Source organism: Moschus berezovskii, chromosome 6 (genome assembly GCF_049115385.1).
Source record: "Moschus berezovskii isolate FMDL1 chromosome 6, NW_MosBer_1.0, whole genome shotgun sequence".
Lineage (NCBI taxonomy): Eukaryota > Metazoa > Chordata > Mammalia > Artiodactyla > Moschidae > Moschus > Moschus berezovskii.
The window spans coordinates 15,827,811-15,843,967 of record NC_142465.1 but is presented as its reverse complement, the minus strand read 5'-3'; the positions used below and the strand labels follow the sequence as shown (position 1 = coordinate 15,843,967).

Here is a 16,157-nt window from a genome sequence, read left to right as displayed (position 1 = left end):
ATTCTGATTAAGTAGGTTTGGGGTAGGGACTCAGATTCTGCATTTTTAACAAGTTCCCAGGTGACGCTGATGCTGGTGGTCTGCAGAGTCCATTTCTGAGTAATAGGACTCTTAAGCTCAGCTTATTTCAAGGAAAAAAAAAATGTGATGCAGGGAATTTCCGGCTTAGTCTTTGTTTCCCATATGGCTAGAAGATAATCTTTGGATATGTAAGCATGCCATTCACGTGGACTTCAATGTAAGAAGAAGTGTTATATATTGGAATATTTTCTTAGAATTTTAATTTATCACTCTGATGTCCAGAAAGATCAGTATTGGTAACCAAGAAACACACTCTTTAACACACATATTGAAGTTTTAAGCATTGCTATATGCCCACAAGCTGTTTGAAATGTTGCTTCTCTAACATTCTGCTGTGCAGCCAATCATCTATTTGGTTAGCTGTTTTTGAAATTTTCTTTGGAATTTTCAAATTTCATGTATAGGCCTCTTTATAAAACCCCTATTCTGATTCTTTTGGGGGTGGCCCTTGTATACACAATATGTAAAATGTCAAAGTTCAGTTCAGTTGCTCAGTTGAGTCCGACTCTTTGCGACCCCATGAATCACAGCACACCAGGCCTCCCTGTCTATCACCAACTCCCGGAGTTCACTCAAACTCATATCCATCAAGTCAGTGATTCTATCCAGCCATCTCATTCTCTGTCGTCCCCTTCTCCTCCTGCCCCCAACCCCTCCCAGCATCAGAGTCTTTTCCAGTGAGTCAACTCTTCGCACAAGGTGGCCAAAGTATTGGAGTTTCAGCTTTAGTATCAGTCCTTCCAATGAACACACAGGACTAATGTCAAAGTAGTTGGTATTAAATAACTAGCAATTACTTTAAGTCTATTTTTAGTAAATATCTTGAGATTTATTTTTAAATTAAAATTAATACCATGGGCAGGAAGTTTCTTGGTATTTGTTGATCTTCCTAGGCAAGTTAAAACTAACCACTATCATTGGTGTTCAATTCTTTCAAAAGTGGCCTTGGCTAGAAGTTTTAACTTTAAATTGCAAAGTTCTGATTTTAACTTTCATATACTTATGAGATAATAAAAGTTAGGTATGAATCTATTATACAAAGTAGTAAAAATAAAATACATTATTTGGAATGTCAATGGGATTGTTATCATTGAATCCTTTTTTTTTCTTTTAGTATTCTTTTTTTAATTATTATTATTTTTTAATTTATTTATTTTAATTGGAGGCTAATTACTTTACATTATTGTATTGGTTTTGCCATACATTGACATGAATCTGCCCCGGGTGTACATGTGTTCCCCACCTTGAACCCCCCTCCCACCTCCCTCCCTATCCCATCCCTCTGGTTCATCCAAGTACACCAGCCCCGAGCATCCTGTATCATACATTGAACTTTTTTCTTAAACCTACTAACAGCTGAAAGATCTCTTAAATGTGTTAAGAATATAATTCTATGGGAAATTTACATGGTGATTTGTTTACTTTTGAATATATAGTAGTATATATCTTAATTCTTTGGCTCACCAAAGTCTGGAGACCACAAAGCTAGACAAAAGGAAAGAACAAAAAGGAAGTTTGTAAGTAGATATAAAGCACTGAAATCATTATGCCTTTAAGATAACAATTAAGTCCCTAGAGTGAAGGAAGAATGGCTGAACTATTCTAAAATATTACTGCTTGTACCTTGGGCGTAGACTACTGTTTTGATACTAACAATCTGTATCCCCAATGCACACTGAATTAGTTTACTGCTCTGAGAATTGAGGTTAAGTGTCAAAACATCCAGTTATAGATGTTCAATAAAGTTTTGCTTCCCAGATGGCTCAGTGGTAAAGAATCCGTCTGTCAATGCAGGAGATGCAGGTTCGATCCCTGGGTCAGGAAGATCCCCTGGAGAAGGAAATGGCAACCTGTTCCAGTATTATTGCTTAGAAAGTCCCTCGGACACAGGAGCCTGGTGGGTCACAAAGGAGTCCATGGAGTCACGAGAGTCATTTTTTTTTATGACTTATTAACTAAACAACAACAAAGTTTTGTTGAACTTATGTATATCTTACTTGAGACACACATAGACTGTTTTGGGGAAAAATTAGATTTGATTGTCTGTTTCTTATTTTTCCAAGATGGCATTTCTATTTTAGCCTCCACAAACTGCTATCCTTTCCTTCTCATGCATTTGCATCTTGTAGACAGTTTAGAATCTAAAAATCAGGACATAAATGTATACTTGATGTAATTCCACTAGGCTACTATGACCTTCAGAAACTCTGTAACATTGCTTTATTTCCTTAACTAAACAAAACTCCAAGAGATATAAAGTTTTACTTTTCATAATAATAGACGAGTAAGGAGATTTTGGTTGAATTTACTTTTGTTTCATTAATCTTAAAGGTAGGAGGTATGCTATTAACAGCCGCAATTTTAATGAAATCCTTTCTTCTCTGAGCATCTGCAACCAATTTATTAGAATGAAAACACATTACCAGTAATATCATTAACAAAAGTGGATATTAAAACTGTGCTAGAGATCTAAAATATGAAGCATATTTAAAAAATTCAAATGTTTATTTTCAAGAGCAATAACTACTTGCTATTAATAAGAAAAGTTATCCAAGAAAACCATTTACCTTGCAAAAGTTTTCAGTTCTTACACTGTAAATGCTGACCCTCAAAACTACTAAATATCATTCCTCAGTACAGTGCAACCTGCTGTGAAGGAATGACTTCCCAAATGTTGTATAAGCTGGTAACATGAATGTAAATGTGGAGCCTTGAAAGACATTGTTTATATACTAGAAAGATGGCCAACATCCTATATATTAAAAATGAACCCTCTTGGCCTTCAATTTTAGTTTCTGTCTTTTTGAATTAAAGTGGAAATGCAGCACTAACATTTTTTTCTTTATGATTTAAAAATCTGTCCCTTATGCATTTATTCACAGAGGTTTACCTGCACAGTTATATTGTCTACTAAAATTGGAAATGGTCTGAAGTCACCAGAGCACCAGAGATGTCTGTTGTTATAATCAAATGGATCTGGAACTGTTTTATCTTTCCCTTGAAACGCATTATTGTAGTATATTTTGCTCAATGCAAAACCACCATCAACTCTTTTTTTTGAAAGAGTTGTAGCAATATTAGAAGACTGGATTCTTTCCTGAGAAGGCAGTTCACTCAGAATATGTGTGCATTTAGTTCAAACTGATTAGCTGATGCACACCAAATCCCATGCGGACTAAATGGAAAGCAATGTGTTGAATTTTAGGTTGGAGTTTGCACACGTTCTCTATTTTTCTAAAATCCAACGTGTTCAATCATAACTGTCTGAGAACAAGTTAAAAGCTTTTCCTCCCATAAGGTTTAAATACATGCTACTTTCTTCTGTGCTGAAATGTGTTAACTCTCTTATTCTGGATTGTGCATTGGAAAATTCTAATAAAAACAGTACAATTAAAAAAAAAAGGTCTTTCATTGACAGAACACCTGCAAACTTAATGAGGTAATCCACTGAGATAAATACATCAACTAATAAATTCCCATACATGTAGCCAATAGTATCACTGGCCAAGTACAAATTATCAGGGAGGTTTGGAGACTTTCAGTTCCTTTGGTCACAGGTTTACCAGAGTACATATTTCACACAGCAGATTATTTCTTAAACAGTCCTTTCCTCCATGAAAACAAACCGCTCTACTGACCACATTTAGAAACAACCAACAGGAAACTATAGCTGAGGGGAAGAATGGGACAGAAGTGTACAGTCTAGGACACAGCTTATGGAAAAGCATTGTGTGTTTCTGTGGACACTTTCTTTGTCTCCTCTGGTAGGTCGTTATCTAACTCTTCACTCTTCCACATGCCTCACATACGTGTGTCAATGACTAGATTATGAACTCCTGAGTTTAGGAACTGAGCGACTGAACTGAACTGAACTGAACCGAATAGCTTTGAAATCTCTCTCCTCAACCTTTACTTGTAAACCAACAAGACAGTGGGTAACAATTATATTTAACATCCACAAAGTACTTTTGTTGAGATGTAGGGAATTAATAGAGGATTAACTGCAAATTCAATATAACAGTTACATGATTATTCATGTTTTATTTTTCTTCTTGAGATAGTTTTGGCATATTGCATTTGAGAAAAATTTCCATTTTATATAAATGTTCAAAGGTATTGGCATAAAGCAGTTCATACTATTCTTACTACCTTTTTAATTTCTCTAGGATCTATAGTGATGTCCCCTTTGATATTCCTTTTTTTTTTTAAATGATTACTCTTGCCAGAGTTGTGTCAGTTTTTTTAAATTTAAAAACCAACTTTGGAGGTGTTAATTATCTCTCTGTGTATTTTCCTTCCACTAATTACTAATCTTTTGATTTTTGGTCTTTTATTTTCTAATATGTATTCACAAATAATGTTTCCTTACATCACAGTTTAACTTATCTCATACATTTTGATGTGTAATTTGTAATAAAAGTTACAATTAGTGTGATCAAAAATTGTAATTTTTCATTATAATTCAATTATTTTCATTATTATTCAAGATATTTTCTCATTTCCACTTTCTTCTTTGACTCCAAAGTTATTTAAATGTATACTTCTTAAATTTAAAGCATACAGGAGGACTTCCCTTGTAGCATAGCATTTAAGAATCTGCCTGCCAATGGATGGGACATGGGTTTGATCCCTCTTTCTGGAAGATTTCACATGCTGTGGAGCCACTAAGCCTGTGAGCCACAACTACGGAGCCCTCATGCCTCAGCTACTAAAGCCAGTGAGCTCTCGGGCCCATGAACTGCAACTACGGAGCCTGCTTGCTACAACGACTGAAGCCTGCGCACCTAAAGCCTGTGCTTCACAACAGGGGAAGCCGCCGCAATGTAGAAGCCCCGCGCACTGCAACTGGAGAGCAGCTCCCACATGCTACAACTGGAGAAAGCCCACACAAAGCAATGAAGACCAGATGCAGCCAAAAAATAAAATGAATTAATTAATTAAAAAATAAAGCATATGGAACTTTATCAAAATGTCAGTGGTATTTTTCACAGAACTAGAAAATATAATTGTGAAATTTGTACGAGAAAACAAAAATCCCTGAATAGCCAAGAGAGTCCTGAGAAAGAACAACAAAGTTGGAGGCATCACCCTTCCTAATTCCAAATATTACAAAGGTACGCTAATCAAAACCATATGGTACTGGCACAAAAACAGACACATAGCTCAATGGAATAGAATAGAATCAAGAAACGGACCCACACTTAAATGGATAATTAATCTCCAACAAAGGAGGCAACAATATACAATGAGGAAAAGACAGACTCTTCAATAAATGGTGTTGGGAAAATTGGACAGTTACATGCAAAAGAATTCAAGTGGACTACTCTCTCAAATCATGTACAAAAATAAATGCAAAAGAGATTAAAAACTTACATGTAAGACCCGTAGCCATAAAAATTCTAGAAGAAAACAAAGGAAGAAAGCTCTTTAACACTGATCTTAGTAGTATTTCTTAGATATGTCTTCTTAGGTAAAGGAAACAAAAATAAATGAATGGCACTACATCAAATGGAAAGGCTTTTTCAGAGCAAAGGAAACTATCAACAGAATGAAAAGGTCACCTACTGAATGGGAAAAGATATCTGCATATGATATATCCAATAAGGGGTTAATATTGAAAAATATACAAAGAACTCATATAACAACATCAAAACCCTTCCCAAACAACCCAATCAAAAGTGGGCACAGCATATGAGTAGACGTTTTTCCAAAGAAGATATACAGATAGTCAAAAGGAACATAAAAAGATGATGATCAATATCACCAATCATCAGAGAAATACAAAGAAAACCACAATGGGGTACTACCTCACATCTGTCAGAAACAGCTACCATCAAAAAGAACACAAATAACAAATGTTGGTGAGGATGTGGTGAAAAGGGAACTCTTGTGTACTTTGGTGGGGATATAAACTGGTGCAGCCACTATGGAAAACAGATGAATGTTCCTTAAAAAATTAAAAATGTAACTTCCATACAATATAGCAATTCCACTCTTGGGTATTTATCTGAAGAAAACAAAAACACTAACTTAAAAAGATGTATACACCCCTGTGGTCACTGCAGCATTACTGACAATAGTCAAGATATGAAAGCAACCTAGGTGCTTGTCAATAGACGAATGGAAACAGAAGATGTGGCGCACGCACACACACACACACACACACACACAGGAATATTACTCAGCTAAAAAAGGAATGAATTTTTGCCATTTGCAACCACATAGATAGACTTGGCAGGTATTATGCTAGGTGAAATAAGTCAGACAGAGTAAGACGAATGCTAAATGATTTCACTTATATTTGGAGTCTAAATATCAAAACAAATGAACAAACATAACTAAACAGAAATAGACTCACAGCTACAGACAACAAACAGATGATTGCCAGAGGGGAGCAGGTTAGGGAGGGGGAGGATAGGTGAGGGAAATTCAGTTCAGTTCAGTTTAGTCGCTCAGTTGTGTCCGACTCTCCACGACCCCATGAATCACAGCACGCCAGGCCTCCCTGTCCATCACCAACTCCCGGAATTCACTCAAGCTCACGTCCACAGAGTCGGTGATGCCATCCAGCCATCTCATTCTCGGTCGTTCCCTTCTCCTCCCGCCCCAATTAAGAAGTAGAAAATTCCAATTGCAAAACAAATGAGTCACGGTTATGAAACGTACAGTGTGGGGTGGGGAGGTGGGATGAACTGGGAATTTGGGGCTAGTAGATGCAAATGATTGTATGTAGAATGGATAAACCATAAGGTCCTAGCATATAGCACAGGGAACTATATTCAATATCCTATGATAAACCACAAATGGAAAAGAATACAAAAAAGAATGTATGTGTGTATGGGCTTCCCAGATGGTACTAGTGGTAAAGAACCCACCTGCCAATCCAGGAGATGTGGGTTTGATCCCTGGGTGGGGAAGATCCCCTGGAGCAGGAAATGGCAACCTGCTCCAGTATTCTGCCTGGAAAATACCATGGACAGAAGAGCCTGGTGGGCTCCAGTCCATGGGACTGCAAAGGCTGGGATATGACTGAGCGCATACACCGCCACCATCCATATATATATGAAGTAAAGTGAAGTGAAAGTTGTTCAGCCGTGTCCGACTCTTCACAAACTCGTGAACTGTAAAGTCCATGGAATTCTCCAGGCCAGAATACTGGAGTGGGTAGCCCTTCCCTTCTCCAGGGGATCCTCCCAACACAGGGATTGAACCCAGGTCTTCTGCATTGCAGGTGGATTCTTTACCAGCTGAGCCACAAGGGAAGCCCTTGTGTGTATGTATATTCATATATGTGTGTATGTATATTCATATATGACATATATATGACAATCAATTTGCTGTACAGAAAAAATTAATACAACATTGTAAATCAACTATACTTCAAATTAAATTTAAAAAATAACTATGTAATATCTTTGAATGGTGACAGATTGTAACTGGAGTTATTGTGGTGATCATCTTGACCGGTAAAGAAATATCAAATCACTGTGTTGTGTAACAGGTACTCACATAGTGTTAACTGTAGATAAATTACATTTTAAAAGCAAACAACTCATAGAAAAAGAGAGCAGATTTGTGGTTACAAGGGAAGGCAGGGGGAACTGGATGAAGGCAGTCAAAAGGCACAAATTCTCAGTTATAAGATAAGTAAGTATTGTACTAGTGAATATAGTACACAACTTAAATACAGTTAGCACTGCTGCATGTTATATATGAAAGTTTTTAAGAGAGTAAACCCTGAAAGATTTTATCACAAGGAAAACATTTTTTTTCTATTTCCTTAATTTTGTGTCTATATGAAATGACAGATGTTCACTAAATAATGTGATAAACACTTCATGAATTTAAGGAAAATCATTATGCTGTATACCTTAAACTTAAACAGTACTGGATATCAACTATATCTCAATAAAACTGGAAGGAAAAAATGAAGCATATAGAAATATTATATATATAAACACACACACACACACACACACATATATGTTGGTGATGCTATCTAACCATCTCCTCCTCTCCTGACACCTTTTCCTTTTGCCTTCTATCTTTCCCAGCACCACGGTCTTTTCCAACAAGTTGGCTCTGCACAACAGGTGGCCAAAGTATTGGAGCTTCAGCTTCAGCATCAGTCCTTCCAATCAGGGTTAACTTCCTTTAGGATTGACTCGTTTGATCTCCTTGCTGTCCAAGGGACTCCCAAGAGTCTTCTCCAGCACCACACTGCGAAAGCATCAATTCTTCGGTGCTCAGCTTTCTTTTTGGTCCAACTCCCACATCCGGACACGACTACTGGAAAAACAATAGCTTGGATTATACGGACCTTTGTTGGCAAAGTGATGTCACTGCTTTTTAATATGCTGTCTAGGTTTGTCATAGCTTTCCTACAAACGAGCAAGCATCTTTTAATTTGCGGCTGCAGTTGCCTGCAGAGGTTTTAGAGCCCAAGAAAATAAAATGTGTCACTGATTCCACGTTTTTCCTCTTCTATTTGCCATGAAATGATGAGATTGGATTGGCACAGCACAAAAATACAGACAATACTTTATAAAAACTATAAATGGAGTATAATATCTAAAAGTTATTAATCACTATGTTGTATACCTGTAGCATATAATATATAAGCCAACTATACTTCAATTAAAAAAAAATAAAAACAAGTATTTAAAAATACGTTCAGTTTAGCTCTTAGCCACCTTGGAAAAAATGAAACCACATGACTCATGCAAAGACTTTGGAATAACTATGGATGTTAAAGAGGATAACAGTAATAATTATTGTCATTATTGCGTACAGTAGCAAGAAACACAAATTAAAGAAAAATCAGATTTATGTGGTGTAGAAAGCCTTTTGTATAACTCTAGGCATTTATACCTATAGATACAATCACTGTTTTTCCCCTACAAAACACTGTTTTTCCCTACAAAAATCACTGTGATAAAGACGGTTAAGCTTCCATTTGTCTCCCTCTAGGACGTTTAAAAACCACAACTATTGCTTTTATATTATGCATTATGTGCCAGGAATTAAGTACTTTACGAGGAGAACTGCAACCATCTGCACTAATCTGACAGAGCTATGGAGTCTAAGAACTGAGACCACCTGTGTCAACACGATTTATTTGTGACAAGAAAACTTTGCCCAAGGAAGATAAGACCATAAACCAATAAATAACTTCATTATTTGTTTCAGGGAAATTCCCATATGTTAATTTATCTCAGATAAACTGTTCACCTTGGCAAAGAGTTAACTTATCAAGCAACAGTTTACTTATCATCAAGACATGCTTTGAGACCCTCACCCTGCTACAGATAATAACCATAAAACTTGTATCAGGTCAGGAACTTTCCCAAATCCCTGTCTGTTCTCCACCTTAAAAAAGCTACCTTACACTACTTGAGCCCAGACTTTCAAATTCTACAAATATCCTCCCCCTGACTTCCCTTTCAGAGACTGTCCAGGAGGAGTTTCCTCTTACTGCAGAGAATTCTAATAAACTTAATTTTGCTTGATAAACAGGGTGCCTGGAGATGTTTTGGGGGAGTTCAGTGATACATACTTATTCCTTTAACCCTCATAATATACTTGGAGTAAATTCTATTCTTACGTTATTTCTGCAGATGAGAAAATTGAAACACACCAAATAATTAAGTGACATAGGCAAGAACACAACTTAATTTACCTGAACCCAAACTATGGTACTAATATTACTGATCCCCTCTTGCCCCAAAGTGGATTGATCTAAAGATGCCCTGAAGAATCCTATGCCCTGATCCTCTCAGCCGTGTCTAGTAATTATAGTATTAGTTACTGTAATTAGTAATTTTATTGTCTTTCCTCACTGAACTCACATTTCTTGTTTGTCTCCACGCTGCCAGTGCCTACATACACCTGACACATGGTAGGCATTCAATTATGCATGCACGCATGCTCAGCCGTGTCCAGCTCTTTGTGATCCCATAAATTGTAGCCCGCCAGGCTCCTCTGTCCATGGGATTTCCTAGGCAAGAATACTGGAGTGGGTCACCATTTCCTCCTTCAGGGGATCTTCCCGACCCAGGGATTGAAACCATGTCTCCTGATTCTTTACCACTGAGACAACTGGAAAAACAGGCACTCAGTAAATGTTAATCAGTTCAGTTCAGTTCAGTTCAGTCGCTCAGTCGTGTCCGACTCTCCGCGACCCCATGAACCACAGCACGCCAGGCCTCCCTGTCCATCACCAACTCCCGGAGTACACTCAAACTCATGTCCACAGAGTCGGTGATGCCATCAAGCCATCTCATCCTCCGTCGTCCCCTTCTCCTCCCACCCCCAACCTTTCCCAGCATCAGAGTCTTTTCCAGTGAGTCAACTCGTCGCATGAGGTGGTCAAAGTATTGCAGTTTCAGCTTTAGCATCAGTCCCTCCAAAGAACATCCAGGATTGATCTCCTTTAGAATGGACTGGTTGGATCTCCTTGCAGTATAAGGGACTCTCAAGAGTCTTCTCCAACACCACAGTTCAAAAGCATCGATTCTTCGGCGATCAGCTTTCTTCACAGTCCAACTCTCACATCCATACATGACCAAAATGTTAATAAAGTGAACATTAAATAAACCCCTACTTTACAAATGAGGCTCTGAGATATTAAAAGTTTTGCTTTAACACTCCCAGAAAGTAACTGTCAGAACTGGTGCTTTTGCCAATGCACCATTCTTTAGTTCAACTTGTAAATGAGCTCTCAAGTGGCAGCTTTTATGAGATGAGGGTCTACATACAGTTCGGTGGGGATTCATGTGTATAAAGTCCTACCAAAATATTGTATTTCTTTTCTTTTTGCTGACATCTCAGTGTGATCGTACAGATCATCTCATGCTAATTTGATGCTGATTTCTCTCATTTCTCTCTGATTACTAAAAAATGGGAAGTGTTCATTGGTTAATGCAATTTATGACAATGTTTTAAAACACTGGGAAGTTACTACATAGTTTCCTTGGTATTAAAACATTTGTAATACTAAACAGAGATTTACCCATATAAGGTTTCTCTTTTTTCTTTATTATAAGGAGGAATGAATGTTATATAAATATTTGGACTTTAGAAAAAAGTTTAAAATTTTACATACAAGTAAAATTATGACAGGAAAGAAAGTAGCCTGGAAAGGTTTTCTGCTCCTGAGAAAGCTACTCATATAGGAAACAACATGATGAAAGAGAATAAAAGAGTAACGTAAAGACACACGTCAATCAGATGCAAATGTGTGAACCCTGTTTAGATTCTGAACTGAACCAACTGATGTATTAATATATAAAGACATTTTGAGCCAATCATGGAAATGTGAATGAGGACAAGTAATAGATTACTATGAAAAAAAGTCCTTAACTTAGAAATACACACGAAAATGTTTAGGTAAAATAACAAGTTGCCTGAGATCTGCTTTACAATTCTCCACAGAAGGTGGGTACGTGTGTATGTGAGCATGCTCATGTGTGTACTGATGAAACAAGATTGGTAAATGCTTCTAATTATTGAAGTCTGAGATTAGTACATGGGGATTTATTCTATTCTCTACTTCTGTACATGTTCAAAACTCTCAGCATAAAGAGCTTGAAAAATGGCTAATTTTCCCAGTATCTAACTCAGTATACAAAGCACCTGATCATTCACATATATTGCTGTTGCTGTTCAGTCGTTCAGTCATGTCTGACCCTTTGCAATCCCATGGACTGCAGCACACCAGGCTTTCCTGTTCTTCACCATCTCCTGGAGCTTGCTCAAACTCATGTCCATTAAGTCGGTGATGCCATCCAACCACATTGTCCTCTGTCATCTCCTTTTTCTCCTGCCTTCAATCTTTCCCAGTATCAGGGTCTTTTCTAATATATACTGGTTACATCTGGGTCTTTTCACATATATACATATATGTAATATGTATATGTATATATGTGTATATACATATACACAAGTACATATGTGTACACACATACACATATATTTCCCAGCATCAGGATCTTTCCACATATATACTAGCTTCAAACTCAGTATCACAACCCAAAGCAAAAAATTATTCTCACCTGTGGATAGACTCTAAAATTTAAGAAAGCAGTTACTCTTTCTCCTGGAAAAATTTTATGTAGACTCTAGCTGAGAATCAAGGAAACTTCCCCCCCCCTCCCCACCTGTCCACTTCTCCTGTGCAAATCAGAAACCTCAAGTTTTCTGCTAATGAAAGGACTCTGCACCACTCTGGGCAGAGTACTGGTCTTCCCCTATTCACTCCTGTTTTTCCTAGTTTGACTTTTCTACACAGCACCAGATGATTCATTAAGTGACAAATCATCCTTTATTTTGGTAAGATGCAAAGCCCCAAGAATCCTTAAAGTGAGTAAAGAACGGATTTTTGGACTGTGTGGGAGAAGGTGAGGGTGGGATGATTTGACAGAATAGCACTGAAACATTTATATTACCATTTGTAAAATAGATGACCACTGCAAGTTTGATGCGTGAAGTGGGGCACCCAAAGCCGATACTCTAGGACAACCCAGAGGGATGGGGTGGGTAGGAAGGTGGGTGGGTGGGGTTAAGGATGGGGGGACACATATATACCTGTGGCTGATTCATGTCAATGTATGGCAAGAGTCATCACAATAATGTAAAGTAATTAGCCTCAATGAAAATAATTAATTAAAAAAAAAGAATACTTATGGTGAATATCTCAATCATAAGGAGCATATTCCTTTAAGGACACAGAATATTTCCTCATGTAATTTAGATTAAAACAGAGTATAAAATATTATATTAAGGATTTTTTATATCTGGCCTGTTTCCTGGGTATTTATTTAAGTGTGACTTTTTCTTTCCTGATAACATGAAAAATACTTCCAAAATGTGAAAGAAAATGCTAATGATCTTCAGGATCAACTAGTTTTACTATAACTTATGTTAAGTCAGTAAAATGTCAAAATGTGATATGAAACAAATAGCAAAAGTCTAATATTGAATAGGAAACAAGGCCCAGATTATAATGTCCTCAGTTCAGTTCAGTTCAGTCGCTCAGTCATGTCTGACTCTTTGTGACCCCATGAATCACAGCATGCCAGGCCTCCCTGTCCATCACCAACTCCCGGAGTTCACTCAAACTCATGTCCATTGAGTCGGTGATGCCATCCAGCCATCTCATTCTCTGTCGTCCCCTTCTCCTCCCACCCCCAATCCCTCCCAGCATCAGACTCTTTTCCAATGAGTCAACTCGTCACATGAGGTGGCCAAAGTATTGGAGTTTCAGTTTTAGCATCAGTCCTTCCAGTGAACACCCAGGATTGATCTCCTTTAGAATGGACTGGTTGGATCTCCTTGCAGTCCAAGGGACTCTCAAGAGTCTTCTCCAGCACCACAGTTCAAAAGCATCAATTCTTCGGCGATCAGCTTTCTTCACAGTCCAACTCTCATATCCATAATGACCACTGGAAAAACCATAGTCTTGACTAGATGGACCTTGGTTGGCAAAGTAATGTCTCTGCTTTTTAATATACTATCTAGGTTGGTCATAACTTTCCTTCCAAGGAGTAAGCGTCTTTTAATTTCATGGCTGCAGTCAGCATCCGCAGTGATTTTGGAGCCCCAAAAAATAAAGTCTGACACTGTTTCCACTGTTTCCCCATCTATTTCCCATGAAGTGATGGGACCATAGGGAGGTACTAATTCAGAAATGTAGTCAATCCATTTCTAATATTTTCATGAGTTTTAATTTTTTTAAATTAATGTATGCTTTGACAATGGAAAATGGATAAAGGCATTCTGCTGTTAGCTATTGTTTTATTGTCTATTTAAGATATATGACAATATCTTTCAAATATTTACATAACATTGTATTAATGTTTAGAAAAACAAAATTAGCAAAAGATTCCGCAAACACATATAGCTAATACCTTGCTTCAATTGAAATCATTGCTGCTTCTTCAGGGCAATAATGGCATAACATCTGGGAGATTTCACAGGATCAAACAACCTCACAAGTGCAGACCACACAATATCATCCTGTAAATTGATAAGTGATTTAAATAGACAACTGTTTGTTGAAGATACAAATGAGAGATGTTAGACTACATATCAGAATATGAGAGCTCTTTGTTGAAGAAAATTAACATATTTAATTAATTAAATTAATTATTTCAGAATTAAATTCTAATTTAGAATTCACCTTCAGGAATTTATGTTGAGGAAATAATTAAAGATGTAGGGAGAGAGTGAAACATCAGGCTACTCCTTGCTACAACTGTGAAAAACTGAAAGTGGCTAGAAACAAGTGGGTATCACTCAAATAAATTATATGATGAAACATCATTCAGCCTCTGGGTATCACTCAAATAAATTATATGATGAAACATCATTCAGCTACTGCAGTGCATTTAATGAGAGAAAAAATCTAAATAAAACAAAACAAATTAGATGAGAAGCTGTATTTATAATTTGATTCCACTTTTAATTAAAGTAGAAATAATGTGCTCATGCATACACATGCAACATACATATATTAAAAGCTCTATAAAACATAATAATTTAAGAGCTAATGTTGAAAGGTGTCAACTTTCTTTTTGACATTCTTCACTTAAAATTTTCTAACATTAAGTATGTATTACTTTTATAACAGTGATATTATTTAAAATATCAAACCAACAACTGCAGGATTTCTATCACATAACTGTATTACCAGTTAAACTCGGTACATACTGTTATGCCTACCTATTTTATCTAGGTCACTGGAAATTGTTTTGAAAAGGAAAACGATGAGTAGCTAGTAAAATAAGCCTGATTCTGTGAACTACCAAGGTGAAAAGCAAAAGTTTCCAGTGATTTTGAGTTAGTTAGTAGCTTAGCAAAGTATCTAATTATCCAAATATTTAAAAACTGCTTTTTTCCATAAAAATATCATTTATTAAAACCCACTTGTTCCAAGTAGCTTGCTGAAAAGAAGTGAAGCTCTTCATATGATAAAAGAAATATTAAAAGAGTTTATAGTGAAAACATAAGGCTGAATCTACAAATGGGATTAAACTGCTCAAAAACCTAATTTTGATTACAGCTTAGACTAGAATCTGAAAAACACGTTTTCTCCAAAGATAACCAAAAGATCACTTTTCCAGTCATTCGACATAGATAAAACAAGTAAGACTGAGAAAACAGAAGCCATGATTAGAACGAAATTTCTGTACTGCGGAGTACATATGTCCCCAAATTAAAAAATGAATTAAAAGCTGATTCTTACAAAGTGAAACATATAAATGATATCCTTTATGCGGATATCCTAGCTATACAGTATGTCACATATGATGGTTTGTGTGCATTGTCTACTGTATAGTAATTACCATACAGTTAAAAAGAATGTATACTTTATTATAGCACTTTTTTGGGGAAACATCTGTTGTACATATGCTTTTTTTTCAAAAGAGATGGAAAGAATATTTAAACTTGGAAAATATAACAAGAAAAATTATCTTACTAGTTATGTGAAAGAAAGTTATCGTAGTTATAAGCAGACGATATTACTGGATTTAATAAAGATACTTGTTATGCATTTAAAATGAACATAATTTACCTGCTCTTTCAGGTAGCAAAGTCGATCCAGAAGAATCAAGGTCTCTATGCAAGGACCTAGAACAACTTTCAACTAAAAGAAAGAATAAGATAGCACAGTGGTACTTTAAAACAAACAAAAATACTAACTTAACACTTCCATTTAAGAAAATACATCGACAGAAACTTGCATAAGACCAAAACTCCAATATCCACTGTACATCTTCAGAAAATAAATACTTCAGAGATCAAAAGTTTTTCTTTTAATAGTTAAAGGAAAAGAATATCATTTGAGTGACTTTGGGATGGAATCCAAAAGCAATCATACATATGTGATAGAAAGCTTTTAAAGGGGTACTAAGAATGAAATTCATTAAAAGGAATGCTTGTGAAATAATTGCATTGAGACCAATATGTGTTCAAAGAACTCTAAAACTTCTTTCCATGCATTTCTAATACATTTTAAGAGAAATGTGCCACGTGTTCTCTTTATTACAGTACTGACACCTAATATAGTTCTAAAA

General features: G+C 36.4%; 1 protein-coding gene across 3 annotated transcripts in view; it reads right to left on the bottom strand.

Annotated features, from left to right (window-relative positions):
* Window positions 1-1,367: 1,367 nt before the first annotated feature.
* Window positions 1,368-16,157, bottom strand: part of METTL25 (methyltransferase like 25) — a 125,452-nt gene continuing 110,662 nt past the window's right edge. Inside the window, exons 11-13 of one of the 3 annotated variants that reach the window (XM_055396598.2) lie at window positions 15,656-15,727; window positions 13,989-14,097; window positions 1,368-8,370 (exon numbers count right to left, since the gene is read on the bottom strand). In XM_055396598.2, the coding sequence (XP_055252573.2) occupies window positions 14,005-14,097; window positions 15,656-15,727 (165 nt within the window). In that variant the 3' untranslated portion in view covers window positions 1,368-8,370; window positions 13,989-14,004. Of the gene's footprint in view, window positions 8,371-13,329; window positions 14,098-15,655; window positions 15,728-16,157 lie in introns of those variants that run through there. The other 2 variants (XM_055396599.2, XM_055396595.2) reach the window with 2 other exon arrangements.